The sequence below is a fragment of the Pagrus major genome, chromosome 21, assembly GCF_040436345.1.
Source record: "Pagrus major chromosome 21, Pma_NU_1.0".
NCBI lineage: Eukaryota > Metazoa > Chordata > Actinopteri > Spariformes > Sparidae > Pagrus > Pagrus major.
The window spans coordinates 15588711-15610703 of NC_133235.1; the positions used below are offsets into that span (position 1 = coordinate 15588711).

The window sequence follows — 21993 nt, forward strand, 5'->3', positions numbered from 1 at the left end:
AATAACACAACGCAAGCAATCAAGTCGCATAGTTTTTAAGTCAATGATATGATACACCCTTTTATTTATGTTCCCTTTAATGTTTTAGAGTCAGAAAAATAACAACAAACAAATTAATCTCTCTGTGTCTGCCCAGGATGTTTTATGATGAAGAGCTGGAGCAGTCAGATAAATTCTACCAAAAGCAGCCGCTGATCCTCCAGCTCTGCTACGCCCTCTACAACATGCTGGTGGCCCACTCAGAGACGGTGTGCTACCTGGTCATCATCATCAACCATATGGTGTCGGCCTCGTGCGCCACCCTGGTCCTTCCCATCACCATCTTCCTCTGGGCCATGCTGTCAGTGCCCCGGCCCAGCAAGCGCTACTGGATGACTGCCATTATCTATACTGAGGTACAGTCAGATACAAAGGTGTGACTTCCAAAACATCTACCATAAAGTCACATCAAGGTTTATTTTGTGTTATTTTTTCAGGTACGAGTATAACTATTAATGTGTTGTGTTGATGTATTGATTACAAATTTGAATGCACAGATAAGAGAAAGGTAATTGTATAGTCTAATAGTGAGATGAGAATAAACGTACTGATGATTTTTATAGAAAAGTCTCTTCTGATTCACTACAAAACTTTGATGTAGTGAAAGACAACTGATAGCTTCACTGACATTCATTTTGTTTCCCTCCAGGTCACCATTGTCGTCAAGTACTTCTTCCAGTTTGGCTTCTTCCCTTTCAACCAGAACCAGAAGATAGATAAAAATAAACCATATCACCCTCCTAATATCATTGGCGTGGAGAAGAAGGAAGGTTACGTCCACTACGACCTGGTCCAGTTACTGGCTCTCTTCTTCCACAGATCCATTCTGAAGGTACCTGCAAACAGAACATTCGGACAATGTTAACCTGAATATGTGCATCATATTAAAGGATACTATTGTGCCAGTCTACATATTTCTACTGTAAACAAATTCCATGAAAAGAAAAAAGAAAGATCCTACTGGCTAAAAGTGTTTTGTTTCTGTTTGTAGCTGTTGAGTGTCTGTCTTTTTTGTGTGCCTCTTTGTGCTCCTTTTGATTCTCTTTTAGCTTGTTTCGAATCTGTCTGTGGTCAGTTTGTGTCTCTTGTAGTTGTTTTGTGTGTCTTTGTTAACAGCCAACAGAAAAACAAAAAAAGAGAACATGCAAAATGCAAAGAAAATAAACACTTCACAGATTGATTTGGTGTCTGTGGTCCAGAGGAAGGAACTGGACACTGCTTTTAGCAGCACAGGCTGGCTGATATCCTACATTGTTTCTCAACAAATGACGGAAGTGCACTGCTCGTCCTCTGTGGGACAAGTGATGTGACTGTGATTGTTTGGGTTGTATTGTGAAATGTTTGTATGCAGTACTTTTGGGCATGAAATATGACACGTTTTTTACGAAATCACTCCCTTTTTTTTTTCCATCTATAGTGCCATGGTCTATGGGACGAAGACGACCCCAAAGAAAAGAGAGCGCAGTCTCGTCAGAGTGAGTCAGAGGACGAGTCGAAAGGCAAGGAGGAGAGTGATAAGGAGTCTGAGCCCCCCTCCTCGCTGATCAGCGAGAGGAGAGGCTCCAATCAGACCTTAAGATCTATAAACTTCGGGACCTCCATTGAGTCAGGGCACGTCCAGATGCACTACCCACAGCAGCAGACCTACCAGCGTCGCAAGAGCTCCAGCGGAGGCTCGCTCATTTCTCGCCCATCGCTCCACTCCTCTGCAAGGTCCAAGAGAGGTGAAGATCCTTTTTATTCTCTGTTTCTCACTACTGACAAGACAGCTGGTTCAAAGCACAAGACTGAATAGGGAAAGTTGACAATTGACACTATCCCCTTAAAACAAAGCCCTGAAAGTAATGCATAATCTCGTAGTAAACGCAACTGAGAATTTTCTCTTAAAAATATCATAAAAACAACAATAAATTAGAGCATGTGTGTGGGATGGGAGCGAGCGGGAAGATTTTGGTTGGAGCAAAAAGTGGCTTTTTAAAAAAAGCTAAAGCGCCGCCTTGTCTCCCGCTCCACTCACTCCATTAATGCTAAAATCAAAATACAACGCAGATTGTTTCTCTTTTGGAGTGAGCAGTGTGCGATATGAGTGGAGCGCAAATCATCACCAGGGTTGGCTTAGATTACTTTGAAATTAATTCAGTTTCTGAATACAAATTACATGGCATTTTTTGTAATAAGTATCATAATCCGCTGGATTACAACAAATGTAATCTAATTAGAATACTTTTGGAATATCTCAAACTCAAACATTGGATATGTTCAAAACATTACAGGCACAAACTGCATGTGTACTGTGTATTCTACAACATGTGGCTCTTGTAAAATAAGATTCATTATCCATAAATCATCATAGACAGACAAAATAGTTATGGACCTGGAAACTCCAATGTCAAAGGTGGTGTTGCTGATGAAGACCGGTAAGTATATTTATAAGTATGTCCGCCACAAAGCTGAGCACTTGTCAAGGAAACCTTGTATGTCAGACGCACTTTTCACAAGTTAATAAAGTATTGGTTATCATAAAAAAAGTAATTATAACTATAATGTCATTACACATTCTTTCAACTGTAAAATGGGCTCATTATAGTTACTTGTTTTTAGAATATGATTACATAATCCTGATTACATGTAGTGCGTGCCTACCCAACCCTGTGCGTCACAAAAAACTCAATTTCCTGTGGTGTCGAGCCTTGACTCTTGGATATGATCTGTGTGTTTGTGGATCTCAATGCCTCGTCATGGTTCATTTACGACTCGAAATGTAAATTGTTTCCGCAGGAAGTACCGCTTCCAAAAACAGCAGCTGCAAGGATGGCAGCGAGGCCAGCGTCCAACAGAAGACCCGCAAACAGATGATCATGGAGAAGCTGAGGGAGCAACTCTTCAAAGGAAAAGCTTTCATCATTAAGCGGTACAATGAAGCATAACTGAGTCATAAAAGTTGAGGTAGCTGGGTTTTTATGTCTGTTAATCTCCACCCACGGCTGCTTACCGACTGTAATTATACAACAAAGTGTGTAACTTTATGAGGGCATTGATGAGAACTGTGCTTGGCAATTATTGTAGACCAATAATGGATGATGCACTGTGGAAAATCATATCAATGATACAGCAGCTAAAACCTTTCAAAGGTCTAAATTTAGACCTCTAATTACAGCGTTCCCGTTCAGCCAGTCTGTGTAATTCTTTGTAAGTGCTTTTATTGTTATTGTTCTAAATTTAATCACAGTGGAACAAGTGGTTTCTGAGATATTGCATTTAGAGCAGTGACTGAAACCCACAGAGAGGATATTTTAATTATTTATTTCTCAAATTAAGAAGGTGTCTGACAACACATATATGTTTCTTTAACCTTTATTTAACCATCAAATTGTCATTGTGATTAGATAAATACAGAGGTGGAAAAAGTACACACATTCTTTACTCAAGTAGAAGTACAGATTTTGTGTAAAAAAAGACTCTGGTAAAAGAAGATGTACTGATTCAACTTCTTTACTCAAGTAAAAGTAATAAAGTACAGACTTTGAAATGTACTCAAAGTATAAAAGTAAAAAGTTTCCCTCCGGCCAGTTCTGTGCAAAGCTAACTGAACCTCACGTCGTGTAATATAATTCAAAGACTGTTAAACTTAAAGGTAGAATCAGTAGGATTTATCCCAGCTGTTCCTAAATGCACCACAAAGATAGTTGATTGTTGAGTCTCTTTCCCAGGATGTCAAATATCGACATTTTGTGTTGGTAAAGCGTCCCGAGCAGCAACAGTGAGGAAATAAGAAAATCCAGACAGAGGGCTGCAGGGTCTCCGCAGATACGAGACACTAACACGCCTTTTCCCCCCCGTTCCAGTCTCCCTCTCTGTCTGTTCCTGTCATGTTATGTCTTTTACGTCATTTCTTTTGCTATGTCTGCCGTGCGTGAAGTGCACTGATAGGTTGAAATCAACCTTGTGATGTTGGAAAGGCGGCGTGCAATGATGCAAAATAAGAATAATTTATAATTCCCCTTAGATGCATTCAAATTAAAGTAACAAGCCTGTTTTGAGAATGTAAGGAGTAAAACGTATAGATATTTGTGTTCAAATGTAGGGAGGAAAAGTAAAAAAATTTTGTCAGAAAAATAAATACTCAAGTAAAGTACAGATACTTGAAAAATCTACTGAAGTACAGTAACAAAGTATTTTTTACTTCTTTACTTCCCACCGCTGAGAAAATACTTTTCATTAAGGTCCTGGCCAAAATAGGGAGCAATAACAAAAAGTTCCAGACAAACAACATATGGCAGAAAAGACAAATATACGCTTTAAAGTCATAATTAAGCTAAATAACATTATAAAAACATTTCTACACTGGAGTAAAAACTTTGCAGTTTCAGATCAAGGAGGAGGTTCTAGTCAGAAGAACTGGGTCAAAAAATTCAGACTTTAGCAACTCTAAAGAGCAAAGCTGTGGACAGATTTTACAGACTCGTTTGTTGTTGAGGATGACATTAAAAGCACAAGTCCCACCTGGACCATTTTCTCCTTTTTCTTTCCTCGTATTAACATTGTCTCTTTATTTCTTTGCAGGTTCATGGAGATCTACCTTCCTATGAGGCAGTTCTTCCATAACTTGATCCATCCGGAGTACAGCGCAGTCACAGACGTCTACGTGCTGATGTTCCTCGCTGACACTGTCGACTTCATCATCATTGTGTTTGGATTCTGGGCGTTTGGTGTAGGTTTTAAAATTATTTTTTCTAAATTAAAATGATTCCTGTCTCTTGAAACAATCAACAAAATCCCTTCTGACAACATTTATGCATGCCCCTTCTAGAAACACTCAGCGGCAGACATCACGTCGTCTCTTTCGGAGGATCAGGTGCCGGGACCTTTCCTGGTCATGGTCCTGATCCAGTTTGGGACCATGGTGGTGGACCGGGCCCTCTACCTCAGGAAGTCCGTCATGGGAAAGGTCATTTTCCAGGTCATCCTGCTCTTTGGTATCCACTTCTGGATGTTCTTTATCCTGCCAGGAGTCACGGAAAAGTAAGAACCATAAGCTAACTCCACACTGAATATGTCCAGTATTTATTCTAAAGTTAGTAAATTAAAATCATCTTCCTCTTCTATCTGTTACTATTTGAACAAAGAAAAACATGTTTAAAAAAGATGTTCTACATAAGTTTTAGATTATTGTTTTACAGCTGAAATGAATTTGTTTAGTCCTGCTGTACTTTGTAGTCAAGTTATTTTGGTTGTGAAGCTTTAAAAAAATCTGAATAATTGAGATTGTGATTTTGTGCTGCCTCCATAAGTTTTACAAACCCCTCTCTTCCCCTCATAGGCGTTTCAGCGAGAACATAGTTGCTCAGATGTGGTATTTTGTCAAGTGCATCTACTTCGGGCTGTCAGCCTATCAGATCCGCTGTGGTTATCCAACCCGCGTTTTGGGAAACTTCCTCACCAAGAGCTACAATTATGTCAACCTCTTCCTGTTCCAAGGGTGAGTTACGCTGGGAGAGTATCATTTCTTGCAGCTGGGCAAACAGGTCCGAGGCTCAGGTCACGTTGGGGAAGACAACCAGCTGCTGTTGCAAGAATGGAAGGAGACAGAGAAGATCACACCTGGAGTTATTTGTTTCAAAAATGTGATAACAACAGAGGGGGAAGTAACAAAGGACAAATACTTTGTTACTCTACTTGAGTAGATTTTTCAGGTATCTGTATTTTACTTGAGTATTTATTTTTCTTATCTTTATTCCGTACATTTATACACAAATATCTGTACTTTCTACTCCTTACGTTTAAAAAATAGGATCGTTACTTTAGTTTTAATGCATTTGGGGGGAATTATTGTTTATATCAAAACACAGCAATGACCGTAGCTTATTATGCCTGCCCTTCCCTTCATTCACAAATTCATGAGAGTGACTAAAGACTGAATAAAAATAGAATAACTAAGACTTGTCTGTTGTTTCTAGTTTCCGCCTGGTGCCCTTCCTGACGGAGCTGCGAGCCGTGATGGACTGGGTTTGGACCGACACCTCACTGTCTCTGTCCAGCTGGATCTGTGTGGAGGACATCTACGCACACATCTTCATCCTCAAATGCTGGAGAGAGTCTGAGAAGGTGTTTATCATTGTGCTGTCAGTTTAGTTTTCAGAACCAGAGTCTGTCATGCTGGAATTCATGCTGAGATCTACTTTTGTTATTTGTCGAAGTAGAAATGTGGAGATTAATCTCAGGTTTGGACTGACTTGGTGATGGCTGGGCTCTCAATCTAACAAGGATGCATTGGGTCTGTAGTGCCCTCTATTCCCAAAAGTGCACCAAAATATAGTTATTCTGTGTCTCACTCTTGCAGTCTTCCCCAGGTCAGACCACAAGTACCTCCTGTCCAAACAACAGAACAAACAACAGTTATTTTGCCCTGCATGCCGGTCAAATAATACATCACACTGTCTTTTTTATCTCATCCCACTGTAGAGGTATCCCCAGCCGCGAGGCCAGAAGAAGAAGAAGGTGGTGAAGTACGGGATGGGAGGGATGATTGTAGCCCTTCTGATCTGTATCGTCTGGTTCCCGCTGCTCTTCATGTCCCTCGTTAAGTCTGTTGCTGGAGTCGTCAACCCACCGCTGGATGTTTCATTTGAAATCACTCTGGCTGGCTTCCAGGTGTGGACATAGTTTCCTTTATCGAATCATTTGAGCCAAAACAAACTTGCCAAGTGCTTCACTGAGAGACAAAGACCAGACAGAAATAACAAGAGACCAAAGAGACGCTCTGCCGAAAGCCAAATCCTTTCAAATGTAGTGAAATCCTGCCTCCTCTCGATGAAGTAATTCATTGATTCATTCTAAGGTCTTTATATAATTGTGTTGATTTGGCTCTTTTTGATCAGTTTGTGTGATTATTGATGGTAGCCTCTGAGGGAAGAGTGAGGTTTTGTGAGTATTCTGGCTGCAGGGTTTAATGTTGGCGCAGATTCAGTGCAAAAAAACACAGATCCTTTTTTCTAGCAACAAAACTGAGGAAACAAGTACATAATTTACACAGACAGTTTAAGTGTTTGCAGCCTGAACACAGGGCTGGGCAACATCTAGGTATTATACCATTATTGATATGACACTATATACAGTATATCACCTCAGATTTTGGATATTGTTATATTATGTCTTTTTTATGGTTTTAAAGGCTGAATTATAGCAAAATCATGTAATTTTATGACCTTATCAGACTGTTCTACTTGTTCTAATACCTGGCCGAAGTTTGACCTAAGCCTGAGAGATGGTGAGAAAAAAAAGTTCTTTGTAATTTTTTTCATCTGGCGAAACGGGTGAAGGAAAAACTTTTTCCTCTGGGATTTTTTTCCACCTGTTTTCACAGTTTAAAAAATAACATTAAGGAACTTAGAAAGATTATTCTAGCAAAGAAAAATTTCACCAGTTCTCAAGTCATAAACACAGGAGAGAAAATAATTCAGATCTGCGTTAGAAAATGAGAAAGAAAGAATCACCAGAAAGAAAAAAATTATATCTTGCCCCTCAGTGCTTCTGTAGTAATGCGATGTAGCCTTAAAATATTGCAATATTATTTTAAAGGATTATGCTTTATCTCTAATGTTAAAATGGTCAAAGTCTGCACCAGCAGAAGCTCCCCTCTCCCACACAAAACACGGCTCCTGAAACACCTCGTCAGTAGTCCCTCCTTTAATTCTGTGACTTTGTGACATCACACAACATCACCATGTCACACATTTGCATAATTTGATTTAGCACAGCTTCTCTGTTGTTGTAAGCAGTCCTGGCTCAGGCGTGTGTGAGCTCTGACCAATCAGAGGAGACTAGGTATTTGGGAGGGGGGCCTTAAAGAGACAGGAGCTAAAACAGAGAGGGGGAATACAGTGCTGCAGCACCAGACAGTGTGAGATAACTGATGTGTTTTTGAGCATTAAAGAATGTAAACCTATTCTAGTAGTAGACTTTTGCTAATTTTCCCAAAAAATCTCTTATTCTCACAGCCCATCTTCACCATGAGCGCTCAGCAAAATCAACTGCAGAATGTGTCAAAGAAGGAATTTGACGCATTTGTGAAGACATATCAAAAGAACGATGTAAGTACAAGAAATACAAAGACATTATATCAGTTGTTGTGTTTGAAATGTTGTATATTGCACCATATTCACATATATACGCATTTATTTTTGTAATGATTTGTCTACATAAAAGTGTGTGAGGTTCTATTGATTTGTAAACTAACCTGGGTTCGAGCCCTGCCCCCGTTCCACAGCAGCTGGAACGACCTGCAGTTTTTGAAAGTCGGAAACTGAGAATGCAAAATACAGATAATTAGCTACATCTGCACACCTGACTTCTTCTGAATACGGCTCGTCTCCCAGCCAGCACCGTTATGTTAATGAGATGGAATGCCCCACTGTGCAAGCCGACGTGATTAGTTGGCACATTGCAGTTCTAAAGCAGAAATGCTCAGCCATGGCGTTGACTGGTTATTTTGCTCATGATATGTCTTGTATGATATAAAAAAAACAACTTTGGACAGGTTAACAAGGTTAAAAACTATTTTTATTGGAGGAAGTCTTTAAAACAGTTTAGACATCTTTAAATTACTCAATAATCCAAAATGGCTCAGTGAAATTCTGTCATGTTCTGTTCCTATTATGTGGTTCTGTTCCCATGGTTAGGAAGCCCTTCAGTGGCTGGAGGGCTACATGCCTGAGGACCTGTGGATCGCACAGCTGAAAGGCAATTCCAACTCTATGTGGACCATCAGTCCACCCAGCAGAAAGAACCTGATAGATATGTTGAACTCAACAGAGGACTTCCTCATTACTGTGTCCTGGTCTGTGCGAAGGTATGCAATGACAAAATGTTGAAGAATGTGCTTATATGTAACTATGTAACATTCAGTGCTGGTGCTAATTTTAGAGAGGGGAGAGATAATGATCCATCGTCAGTGATAATCACAAAGTACAACAGGAAAGGGAATAATTTATTTATAACTTTTCCACTCAATGTAGTTTGTACAGTTGAATGTACATTGTTGTAAAATGATAATAAATTATACCTGACCTTGAAAATGCATAACTTTTTTGTAAGAGGCTGCTTGCACAGCTTGCAATTATTAGAACTTATAGATACCAGCCACTTAAATATGTCAATCCATTAATTATTCCCTGAGAAATTAACAAAAATGTTGAAAAGCAGCTTGTCTGGTAATGATAAGTAAAAGTGAGAAATAATTCCTGGATCCCTTTTTCTGGATCTGCACCAAAACGTGATAGTTACAGGTGCAGTATCATCAGGTGAAAAAACTTTATAATTAATTTCTGTATGTTTTTCCTCTTGATTTCAGAAACTTAACTCTTGGTGCCAAGTCTGAAACAGCATCTGGAAAACTAGTGGAAAGACTTGAGGAAAACACAAAGGAGGAACTCATCGCACTCCTAAAAGGAAGAGACAAAAAGTCAGTGTGAGTATATCAGCTGCTTATTCACTTCTTTGCACCGTGGCATCAGTCACAGATAAGATACTCTACTCCTCTACGATATATTAACAATTAAAGTTAGGGGTTTTTTTTTCTATGGGACTTCTATGGGAATTTTAATCTTACATTAAACTTAAACTAAACATCTTTTTTTTTATTTAATAAAATTACACCTCTTAACATGGGAACAATTAATATGAGAACCACTGCAACATATTGAGAAACTAAAAAAACAACAACTGTATTTCGCTGCAGTAACAGCCTCTCTCCCTCTGCAGGATCCTACAGGAGGTCTTCCCCCGTTATATTCGAGCCCCCAGTGATGCAGAGGCCAAGTCTGTTGATCACCTTTATAAAGGTTAACATCTTTATCCCTGTATAGATAAGACTGACTGACATAATGTGTAGCTGCCACCTGATTTGGGCACAGAAAGGGAAACTTCGGAGCCTCTTTTTAAAGAGAAAACTGTTGTTTTTATGATATTCTGTTTTCATCATGTTTTCAGTTTGTCTGTCTGTCCATCTCATTCTTATAAATGTGGTATCTCAGGAACGTCTTGAGAGAACTTCTTCAAATTTGGCACAAATGTCCCCTTTGACTGAAGGTTGAATTGAATAGAACTTGATCAGAGGTCAGAGGTCAAAGTCATTGTGACCTCATAAAAGACCTTTTCTGGTCATAATTCCTAAATTTCACACAAATTTCTAATCGGATAAAATTAGAAAGAGATGACACTTTATTTCCAAAAGGTTCAAAGATGAGCCTCATTATGACATCACTAATCTTGGGTGTCCACCTTGAAACTGTCATGATTGAATAGATCTTCTGTGCAGTTGTAGCTTTTTCGCTTCGTTGTAGGCAACCACAAGCTCATTAGTTTTGCTGATTTGAGCTTTTGGTGATTGTTGTTGCACCATGTGATGAAGCTCTCTATCAGTCCTCTGTACCACTCTGTACAAAATAGTCTCTAAGTAAAAACAGCAAATTATTCAGTGGCATCAAACATGTCTAGACCCAGATTGCAAAATTGTACCAGGCACTCTCCTCCGGCCCACATACCGCATGGAATGATGGTACTTGGGCGGTCCACTCCTGATTGCCAGATCTGAGCCACAAGCAGGCTACACCATGGCCAAATGTCAGCCAAGAGCGAACAAAATAAACTGGAACTGGCCCAAATCAGGACCAGATCCAGCGCACCAGAATAGAAATGAATTGCAGCCTGCTTGTGGCTCGGATCTGGCAATCAGAAGTGGCCTGCCCAAGTGCCATCATTCCACGTAGCATTTAGGCCGGAGCAACATGACTGGTGTGGGCCATATCTCGGCCACAACAATTTTGCTATCAGGGTATTGTTCCATCTCGCCAAGAACTACTCTTATTACCTTTTAATGAGTCTGGAGACATTGATGTCAACTGAAACTTGAGTATTTGGCAGAGGCATACAACCACAAGGTTGTAATCTGAAAGGTTTCAAAATGGATACATAATATTTTCTTTTGTAAATTTTCTGACGTTTTTTTTTTTTCAAAATGAATAAAAGTCTGACATTTGCATTTTAATCGGCCTTATTCTGATGAAATGATACAATTAATTCTTGCCTTTGTAGATAACAAGAAATTGAACATCACCTTGTCCTTGAAGCAAGCTGACAATGTCTCGGATCAGATCCAGGAATGGTGGGTCGTCAGTCAGACAGAGCCCGGCCCAATACCTAAGAGGGATGAGAAATTAAAGAATGATGCAGGACTGGAGCTCTACGTATTCAGCGACCAAGTCAGCCCCCCCAGTCTGGGCTTTCTGGCTGGATATGGGTATGTAGCGATCGGTCCTGCCAGCCGGCATTCAACTTTACAGTACATAAATATCTACTAGCAGGAGCGCTAATAAATTAACATTCTATACACTAATGTCCTTTCTCTCTTTCCTGTCTAGGATCATGGGCCTGTACGCTTCCGTGGTTCTGGTCATCGGTAAGTTTGTGCGTGAGTTTTTCAGCGGCATTTCCCACACCATCATGTTCGAGGAGCTGCCCAACGTGGACCGCATCCTCAAGCTGTGTACCGACATCTTCCTGGTCCGAGAGACGGGGGAGCTGGACCTGGAGGAGGACATGTACTCCAAACTCATCTTCCTCTACCGCTCGCCAGAGACTATGATCAAGTGGACCAGAGAGAAAACTCAGTGAAAACTCAGCGAGAGGACGTTAACCAAAGCTTTTCGGGGAGGAACCGCTCACACAGAGAAAGTGGGTGGTCGCTCTGTTGGCGTGAGCAGCTACTTCAGCACATTCACCTGCTGAGCACCTGAGGACCGACTCTGTCCTCTTCAACGGAGCTCTGATGGCAGTGATAACGAGTTGACTCCACACTAAAACACTTTTTTGACTTAGAAACTCGTATTTTATACTATTTACTGATGAAAAACAACAATTGCAGTCATGTTATTAACAACTGAGGACAAATTTGCTGGTGCTGTATTTATCTTGCTCAGTTTGGCATCCAGTGGACAAAAGAAGCAGCTGGTGTTCAGTTGGAGACGGACAAGTCCTTTAGGACAATTTTCCTATGTCATAAAAAAAGTGCTATCCTTAATATATAGGAAGGTTTTTAAACCCAAATTCCCAGAAGCCTCATTGCTTTTCACGCCTGCCTCTAGCATTTTCACAATTGCACGGTAGGCGAAGAGAAGCGAAGTGAATGCAACGATAATCTTTAAGGGCTTCCAACCAACAAATAAGTGCACAATAATGACCACATGAGCACAATCTCATATTTTCTCCAACTGGAACGCTTGGATCGTGGGACTGTGCAATATTGAGCTCTCATTCCTCCAAGTTTTCGAAGGATTCTGACTGAGAGAGAAGGCCTCTTCTGACAGAGAAACATGAACACACAGACCATCTTTTTTTTAGATGTCAGAGGCCACATGGGAGCCTCTCAACGCAGAAAACATGATCAGACAATCTTCACTTGCCTTATTTTGTTTTTATGAGAAGAACTGAAACTCTTATCAACTACATATCTTTCTCAGGAAGAGCTGTTTTCACAGATAGTCATCATATGAGTTATATGTTACAATATGTAGGCTTTGATGGATCTAAAAGAATATGAGATTGTAGAAGAGATGAAAACTATTTAAATGGCATGAAATTTAATGTGGATATTGTTCAGGTGGACTGATATTGAGTATGATTACTGCACAGGGAAACTGTTTGAGGCTGTATTAAGAAAGTTAGTGTAGCGCTGTGGACTGTTTAATTGCCAATCATCCATGTTCTGAATCATCTACAGGTTGGCTAGAGTCGAGACCAGCAGAGGGCTGTTTCTGAATCAGGGTAACGTGCATTAGGTGGTTGACTCTTGCACATCCATTGTGAACCTCTCGCTGTTTTTAACATTTCACGCTCATGAACACTGTGGCGCCCACAGCTGTGCATTCAAGGAAGCAACGAGCAGGCACAAAGAAAGATTCCTCACATGAAGGGCTGAAAAACGAAGCCCTTTGGTCCAAACTATGCATTAAACGACATTGTAGCATGATAGAAAAAACTTCATTATTGTCATGACTAATTTTCATTACAGTACATGTACATACAAGTTTAAGGGGAGAGGTCAGGGTGGAATGAAATGTGAAACTGTACCTGTATGTTAAGGCAATGTGGTATGATAGAGGTCCAGAGATCTCCAAATAAAACATCTGGAAAGGTGTCGCTGTTTTGCATTCAGCTGCTGTTTGCTTGTGGAAAAGGACGGCGAGCGAGCAGGTGGAGAGTCTTTGTGTTGGTCGACAGGATTTTGGTGGAAACCAGCTGCAGCTGACTGAACCTGGGACCCTCTGGTTTGAAGATGACCTTCACCACTAACCGAACCTGCTGCATCAACCTGACTCTATTAACTTACATTTTATTACAGCTTCAATGTAGTGCAATTGTAATACATTTTAACATCAGGTTCCGCTCTGTTTTTCTAACATTTTTTTAAAATTTCATTTCAAGAGGGTTCTCAAGATAGCAGACGGTCTACATTGCTCAGCTCTGCATGTTAACAGTTTCATTTATTTTCACACACCAAGTTGAATCTGTCAAGTCTCATTGTGTCAGATACAATAATATGAGCACTGATGAGCATTTTCTTAGAAGTTTTGACACCATGCTGGCAAAAAATATCAGTAAATCAAACAAGAGCGAATGTGCCACAAGCTCCGCTAGCCTAGCAAGACCAGCGCACTTGACCCAGCCCGTCATCAAGCAATTCAAGAAATTACAGGTAAAATTTCAAAAGTCATTGATAAAACAGACACAGACACTTCAGGTGTGGAAAGAACCCAGCCAACAAAATATTGTGAAAGGTCTCTGCCCAACTTACTTCGGTAAAACTTAATTTCATTACAAGCCAGATTTTGAGAAACAGTCTACTGCTCCTAGCGTTGCACTCATATATAATTGCCATGCTCATTATGGACAGTTTAAAAACAAATGATCAAAATCGAAACAGCAGAACCAGAGATATCGCTTTTTTTATTCCACGCATACTTCCTCCATTTCCCAAACCTATCAGATGACATGCAACTTCCTCTGGAGCCCCCAAGACCTGTAAACACACTTTAATGTGGAAAATAGTGGAGTTACCTTTTAATTTCCTCTCAATTAAAAAAATATATGTGCTCCCTATCACTTTTAAATAGTGAAATACTGACAGCCAGACTTAAAAAGCACAAGGTAACACTCCATTTTACATGGTCTGGTAATGTCTTTGACATTTTTCCCCAATTACTACAGTGATAATTAAATGTATTGAAATGACCCCAGTATTGTTTAATAATACATTTTCCAACAAGCATTTAATTTAATTTAGCATTGTTATTTTTCAACAATAGCAACATTTATATCCAGTTTTAATCTTTCTAATGCACAGATGCACCACAGAGCCATTCAGTAAGTTGGAGGGGGGACAAAATAAAAGTAGCATGGATGTCTGAGAATTAAATATCGCTTAGCAGGGAGAGAGCATTAGACTCATCAAAGATAAAGAGGTCATAGGAAGCTACACAGTCATTACATTTTGGCAGACATCCGCAGCTGCTGTGAGTCTCACTGATGTGGAAAATCTGTCTGCTAACTTGTTTAAGAAAATGTACACAGACCAAAAAATGCCACACAATGGAAATGTTTATTGATGCATGTGCAAAGTTTGGAGATATGCTTTTGAGGAATATCCAAGAAGTGGGCAACAACACAAATAAAAAAAAATGTAAACAATCCCTTTATCAGCTTTAGTCGTGTGGTATCAGAATGAACTGTTATTGACGTGAATTATCTCAATAGTCTCCCGTTTACAAGTATGAGCAATAAGCTAAATCACAAATACACAAATTCAGCATTGGGAAGGAAATCAATGGGCACACTGAAAACACCACTGCATGATCCCTTTTTCATGTTTTCGACTGGAAGACACAGCCATGATTATTTTTTAGTTTAAAGGTTGAAGAATTACACACACCTCGAGGTAGACGAGCAAAACAGTCTATGATTGGCTACAAGCTGCGCCATCAGGAACTGTGCTGTTCTTTTAATTTTCTTGAATAACTCCAATAAGGGCTCGTGCTGAAGACAATAGTGCCGATCATTTTTAAGCATTAATAATCACAAGTTCATAGCTTTGATTTGTCGTTATTCCAAACATGCATTAACAAACTGATTGCATATATTGTTCCAGTAACATTTTCAACAGGCCGCAGCCATGAATACTGAATAAATTAACTCTGTACAAATAAACACCTATACGTCGATCAACCCATTCCAGGATATTTAGAGTATTTCTGATTTTAATATACCTATGGCAATCTGAAGACTCTACCCACAAACAATAACAGCAGAATGTACAGCTTCACAGACAAGAAATAATAGAACACTCACATACAACAGGCTTTCATACATTATTGAACATTAAAGATTTTTCATTACACTGAGGATCCACCTCAAACAAACACATATTAAAAGGCTGCTTAAACGATTCGACTCTTCTGCAACACCACCTGTAACTGTTTTAAATGAGCTTTTTTCTTATATTTCTTTTTGCACAATAAAGATCAAAACAGCCACACATCTGGGTTACAGAGCTGACGGGGTCTGTCAAGGTTTTTAACTCGTACACGGAGGGGTGCAGTGGCGCAGTGGCAGATGGGTCGAGTCGGAGGCTGAAGGCTAACACAGCCCACCCTCATAATCATCCTCCTCCTCGGCGGGAGCTGGCGCCCCGCTAGCGCCGCCTTGTGGAGCTGCAGCGGCCTTCTTCTTCTTTCCTCCTCCTCCAGGTACCCTCAGGGAAATGGCCAGCTTGGCGTACTGTGAGGCAGGGAAGAAAATGTGACATCAGAGCTCAGATTTTAAAGGACCTAAAAAATGAATTTTCTCAATCTGCTTCTTAAAATTATCAATAATCATGAACACATTTTCTGCAGAAGTTAGAGGTTTTTGTTATTTTCAGAGAGATTTATGTATCTCTGTTTTTGTCTGTGCCCGTGACAAGAATTTGAAATCAGCTGGAATAAAGGTTTGATGTCAACATCAACATAGAGGCCTAACTTGCCTAACCCTAACCTACAAAAAGCCACCAGGATAAAGTACATTTAATTAGGATTAGATTTTCATCTTTTTGAAGAAGAGTTTGAAAATGTAAATGACATTTGTCAGAGCATGAAACCAATGATCCATCAATCCTTACAAATTCAGATGCGATAGTTTAATAATGGCCTAGCCGTTAAAGAAGAAAAAAAATGTTTATATCGAAAATCGAATCATCACCTTAAAATATACTCACAGATTTAGAGAATCATAACATCCTTAATAATAGTTGAACTGGATCCATTTCTCTTTCTCTCACCCCAGTTATCATTACAGCTGCTTTACCTACTGATTTTCAGGGAACTTGCCGCTCCTGTAATTTAAACCCTGTTCCGAGTTTTTTGCAGAGAAGAGCAGCTGTTATTTCTACTTATGTTTTCTAAGCTCAGCATGAAATTTGACTGTGTGGAAATGGAAAAGGTCAAACTTCTTTCTTTTTTCTAATCTGATATGTAAAATTATGTTAACATCAACATAGAGGCGTATTTAGGAACCAAATACAACAATAGAGAAAATTAAAGCCATCAGGAGAGCAAAACCTGTCAAAGCTCATCAGATGGTGGGCTGTTGACATGTCAGCTACAGGTAGGATGGTATTCTTTCTTGGCTTTTTCCTGCACAATGTCCATATTTATTACAGACCACAACCTGTGATTTCCCCATGGTTAAAATGTTGTCCGAAACGATGAGTTAAATTACAGAGCACAATGAATGTTTCTCACTTCCTCCTATGAGGTTTAAATGGGGCTTTGGTAAGGTTTCATGGACCATGGACTTTAATGAGCTTTCTAAAAGATGCACAAGATAATAAATAAATAAATGTTTTCGCTGTTGTTTTGATGTATTATAAAACAAAAGGAAATAAGCTGACGCAGCTCGCTCAAAGAAGTCCAATTCAGCAGACCATTCATAAAAAACAGTCAGTACCGTCATAGCAAACAAATATGGCTTTAAATAAAATAATAAAGGTTTTCATTGTGGCTAGAGGTAAGCTAACAAATCAAACTGAGGCCAAAACACTGAGATACCATTGGCTAAATAAGATATAGAAATGCATACAACACATTTCTTTGTAATAAATGTCAGCAGTACTCACATCGTTGTCCATGTACTTCAGTAAAGGTGAGTTGCACACGCGGTACACCTGGTCCTCGTCCTGCTCGTCGTAGCCCTGCAGTAGTGTCTCCATGGCAACGCAATCTTCGCTTCCACTGTAGCCGGGCAGACTGGTGGAGAACAAGCAGCACTTCATGTGATGATCCTCAGATTAAGTGTTAAACCACGAGGTAATAATGTCAAGATCAGTTTCTCGTCGCTCCAGCAGGACACAGACTATAGAAATGAAACATACCTGTAACTTTCTCTGACACATTTATCAGCTGCTACGTAGTCCCCTCTGTGGAGATGAATCAGCACTTGAGCAGTTGTTTTCTAAAGAGTGAAAAGCACGGACCAACATGTAAAGTTAAACTGCCAATAGACAACATTTCAGCTTCGACTTATCATTCTGAAGTAAATACTGATCCACCATTGGCGTATAAATTGGTTCCCCATAAACCTCGCTTTTAGTATGCTTTTCAGCTTGCCAGCAGGATGGAATTTTCCCAGAAAAATGTAGGACAAATTAGGCACAAAGGAAGCACATCTGCCATTGCACCACCAAAACAGGAAGTCATTGTTTTCCCTGGAATGACTGTGGAAACTATAAACTGCAAAAGAAGTAGAGCCCCACTGACGAAGGAGGTAAAGAATGTGAAGGGAGAGAGTGTAGAAACTGAGGTAAAACAAGAGCGAGCTGACGGGCATTCACTTGATGGAGAGCGACGGTGTCTGTTCCCCTATTGATATGTGTTTCTCCTTGCCGCCTCGACTTGAGACGATTCAGAACCAGCAAAACAACAAAGTAACCCACCTTGAAGCACATCGGGAAGTTCTCAATTTCTTTGTACATGTTCTTCTCTTTCTGGATAGCGACAGCTGCTTCATCCAACCTGGTTGGAAAGACGAGAACAGAGTGAAGTGAGGAAAGATGAGTAGCAGGTACGGAAGTTTAACATTTATCAATAGAAACAAACAAACAGCTTTGGGGTTGAAATCTAAGTGAGTTTTCTCACTTTAAACTTCCAGGTTAACTTAATTCCCTTTACCTTTTTAACCTGACCAGAAGTCTGGAGGCTTTTCCCAGCAGTTCAACTGCCTGACGCAGACGGTCCTCATTCTACAGAGAGAAAAAAAGGATATATATACAGTACTTGACAAGAGATACTGTCAACAATTGGCATCAGTTGAATGATTCATTCAGGTTTTGTTGGAAGCTAAATTTCACCTCAAACACGCCAGCTGCCTTCTGATACAGGTCCACAGCTTTCTCAAGATTTATAGGCTCTATCAATCTGAGAATAAAAAACATTTTTTGTGGGTTCAGGAAGAAAAGTCTGTCTTTTTTGGTCCCTGAGCTAACTTTGCGGTGCAATTTTTTCGTATCTCTGTATCAATATGTGCTATGATTAACAGATTAGAGCTGAGGAACGTCAGTGTAAATCTAAGGTCCAACATCAAATGTTCTTAAGTGTAGAGAGTAAGGTAGTATTTTTACTTTCCAGCGCGGTCCAGAGCCATGGCAGCAGTGTCAGGAGTCCCATTCTCCATGTACATCATACAGGCTTTCTCTATGTACTGAATGGCCTCCGGCATCTTCTTTTGTTCCTGTTGCAGTGCAAACACAGCAAAGTCACGACTCTTCTGCAGACATTTTACCTGCATCTACCCATTAATGAGCTTGATGTTTAAACAGCAGGTATGCTCACCTTCATCATCATACCAGCCTGTTCAATAGCCCTGAGGAAGAGGAGGAGAGCTTGAGCAAAACAAATGTTTTTTTATGTGTGTTGCTGATTTATTACAGGGGTTATAACATAAGATACTTACTTTGCAGCATGAAAAAGCCTGGAGGAAACGTTAAGGAAATTACAAAACAAGAGTCAAATCACAGCAGTGTCATGTCATACACCTCTGGACAGAATAGAGAGGATACGTCTTGTTTTCTGTGTGATATTCAGCTTCCTTCAGGTAAGCATCCTTTGCTTGGTCATACTGCTTGGCATTCTTGAAGCACACAGCTAGAAACAGGACATTGACAGTTAGGGATATCTGTAAAAGCATCATTTTATATAAAGGGGCTATACTGATTTTTAGGTTACCTGCTTTGGCGTATTCTGACGCAGCACTGTCAAAATCAGGCTTCCACTTTGTCAGACTTGTCTTTAAGCTACAAAAACATGATGACGAGCAAATTATACACGGCTGAAGCTAACAGAATCAGCTACATCAGTTTATTGATAATTAGAGAGGAAGACAACACTACAGCTCGATTATTGTCTTTTGAATCAACCTATAGTTAACTGACGATAAGTACATACAGTCCATTTAGGTTTCATAACCTCTGATGAAAAATCAACATTGGCCTTTACAGCTAACAAGCTAACATCAGTAGTAAAACAGACTGCTGTTTCCTGAGCAGGAATCAAACGCTATTTTCTTACGTAACTCACCATTTTTCCGCTTTAGCTATGTGCTCATGAGCCTCGTTTATCTTCTGAGCAGCCATACTGTTGATTAAGTCGATGAGGTATAACGAATTTGTTGTGGATAAATAGCTATGGACGCTGTTTCGTCGATGTTTGGATTAGCAGAAACTCCTCCTCGGGCGCTACGTCATCCAATGTCGCAGGTTACGGATGCCGCCGTGGCCAAAAAACAGCTGCAATGCGATAACGGCCTTCCAGTGTAATGGAGTATGTATGTATTTACATATTGTAGGTAACATTAATTAATGCTAAATTTGAATGAATTAGATGATACTGGATTTGTGGGGCTGATGCCAATACCAAAATTAGGAACATTTTGGCTGATATTCTTATATGCATCTCTATCTCTATTGTGATTTAAAATAGAGAATTATTGATCACAATAGAGATTATATATATTATATATATATATATAGAGAGAGATTATATATATAATCTCTTTTGTAATTTTATTGTGATATATAATCTCTATTGTGATTTTATGGTGATATATAATCTCTATTGTGATTTAAAATAGATTATATATAATCACAATAGAGATTATATATATTATATATATAGAGAGAGATTATATATATAATCTCTATTGTGATTTTATGGCGATATATATAATCTCTATTGTGATTTAAAATAGAGAATATATAATCACAATAGAGATAATATATATTATCTCTGTTGTGATTTTATTGTGATATATAATCTCTATTGTGATTTAAAATGATCATATATTCTCTATTTTAAATCACAATAGAGATTATATATATATTTATATATATGTATGTATATATAATCTCTATTGTGATTATATAATCTCTAATCTCAATAGAGATTATATATATCACAATAAAATCACAATAGAGATTATATATGTATAATCTCAATTGTGATTATATATATTCTCTATTTTAAATCACAATAGAGATTATATATCACAATAAAATCACAATAGAGATTATATATCGCAATGAAATCACAATAGAGATCATATATATAAATAATCTCAATTGTGATTATATATTCTCTATTTTAAATCACAATAGAGATTATATATATATATAATCTCTATTGTGATTATATATTCTCTATTGTGATTTTATTGTGATATTTATAATCTCTATTGAGATTTAAAATAGAGAATATATAATCACAATTGAGATTATATATATATAATCTCTATTGTGATTTTATTGTGATATATAATCTCTATTGTGATTTTATTGTGGTATATATAATCTCTATTGTGATTTAAAATAGAGAATACATAATCACAATAGAGATTATATAGGACAATAAAAACACAATAGAGATTATATATCACAATAAAATCACAATAGAGATTATATATATAATCTCTATTGTGATTATATATTCTCTATTTTAAATCACAATAGAGATTATATATTCTCTATTTTAAATCACAATAGAGATTATATATATAATCTCTATTGTGATTTTATTGTGATATATAATCTCTATTGCGATTTAAAATAGAGAATATATAATCACAATTGAGATTATATATATATAATCTCTATTGTGATTTTATTGTGATATATAATCTCTATTGTGATTTTATTATGGTATATATAATCTCTTATGTGATTTAAAATAGAGAATATATAATCACAATAGAGATTATATATCACAATAAAAACACAATAGAGATTATATATCACAATAAAATTATATATATAATCTCTATTGTGATTATATATTCTCTATTTTAAATCAAAATAGAGATTATATATATATTTATATATGTATGTATATGTATAATCTCTATTGTGATTATATATTCTCTAATCCCAATAGAGATTATATATAATCTTATATATATAATCTCTATTGTGATTTAAAATAGAGAATATATAATTACTATAGAGATTTTATATATATAATCTCTATTGTGTCTATTATATATATATTGCAATATATATATAATTGCAATTTTCCCACCAATGTGGGAGGGTATTTTACAGCTTAACAAAATAGTTTATTGTCTAAAATGACTTCAGTGCAGTAGAACAGTAGACTTTACTGACATTATGATAATTATAAATGACCCCAAGCATATTTTTCTGCATTATGTGCTGTAAAAAAAAGTTATATATCAGCACATATCGTTCAACATATACGATAATACTGTTATGTTATGTGCTTTAAAAAGCAGGGTAAAAGTAAAGATTTTGTGTTATAGTATTACTTTGGTAGAAGTGAAAGTCACCCATACGAATAATAGTAAAAGTAAAATTACACATTT

At 38.2% G+C, this 21993-nt stretch overlaps 2 protein-coding genes across 2 annotated transcripts in view; one reads left to right on the top strand and one right to left on the bottom strand.

Moving 5' to 3' along the window:
* The window catches only part of piezo2b (piezo-type mechanosensitive ion channel component 2b), a 72670-nt gene extending 59371 nt beyond the window's left edge, over positions 1–13299 (top strand). Inside the window, exons 37-51 of the mRNA XM_073492068.1 lie at positions 137–395; positions 689–871; positions 1457–1763; positions 2818–2950; positions 4603–4750; positions 4850–5061; positions 5360–5518; positions 5997–6144; positions 6502–6690; positions 8037–8129; positions 8718–8887; positions 9389–9505; positions 9799–9878; positions 11131–11335; positions 11457–13299. Coding sequence (XP_073348169.1) covers positions 137–395; positions 689–871; positions 1457–1763; positions 2818–2950; positions 4603–4750; positions 4850–5061; positions 5360–5518; positions 5997–6144; positions 6502–6690; positions 8037–8129; positions 8718–8887; positions 9389–9505; positions 9799–9878; positions 11131–11335; positions 11457–11709 — 2656 coding nt within the window. The 3' untranslated portion in view covers positions 11710–13299. The remainder of the gene's footprint in view (positions 1–136; positions 396–688; positions 872–1456; positions 1764–2817; positions 2951–4602; positions 4751–4849; positions 5062–5359; positions 5519–5996; positions 6145–6501; positions 6691–8036; positions 8130–8717; positions 8888–9388; positions 9506–9798; positions 9879–11130; positions 11336–11456) is intronic.
* Positions 13300–14673: 1374 nt separating this feature from the next.
* On the bottom strand, positions 14674–19843 carry napgb (N-ethylmaleimide-sensitive factor attachment protein, gamma b). The gene is made up of 12 exons (XM_073491904.1): positions 19698–19843; positions 19347–19414; positions 19181–19265; positions 19075–19092; positions 18954–18984; positions 18743–18852; positions 18473–18539; positions 18294–18364; positions 18059–18137; positions 17498–17577; positions 17243–17372; positions 14674–15867 (listed from the first exon to the last, which is right to left on the bottom strand). The coding sequence occupies exons 1-12, from the start codon at positions 19751–19753 to the stop codon at positions 15727–15729; spliced, it is 936 nt and encodes a 311-aa protein (XP_073348005.1). The 5' UTR covers positions 19754–19843; the 3' UTR covers positions 14674–15726.
* Positions 19844–21993: the final 2150 nt, after the last annotated feature.

Excerpts from the sequence above, each read along its gene's own strand:
- napgb (XM_073491904.1), bottom strand. The coding sequence starts at position 19,753 with ATGGCTGCTCAGAAGATAAACGAGGCTCATGAGCACATAGCTAAAGCG. Across the intron at positions 18,540-18,742 it reads GCTCTGGACCGCGCTGGAAA|ATTGATAGAGCCTATAAATC; the intron begins GTAAAAATACTA and ends TTTTATTCTCAG. Across the intron at positions 15,868-17,242 it reads TGAAGTACATGGACAACGAT|TACGCCAAGCTGGCCATTTC; the intron begins GTGAGTACTGCT and ends CCTGCCTCACAG.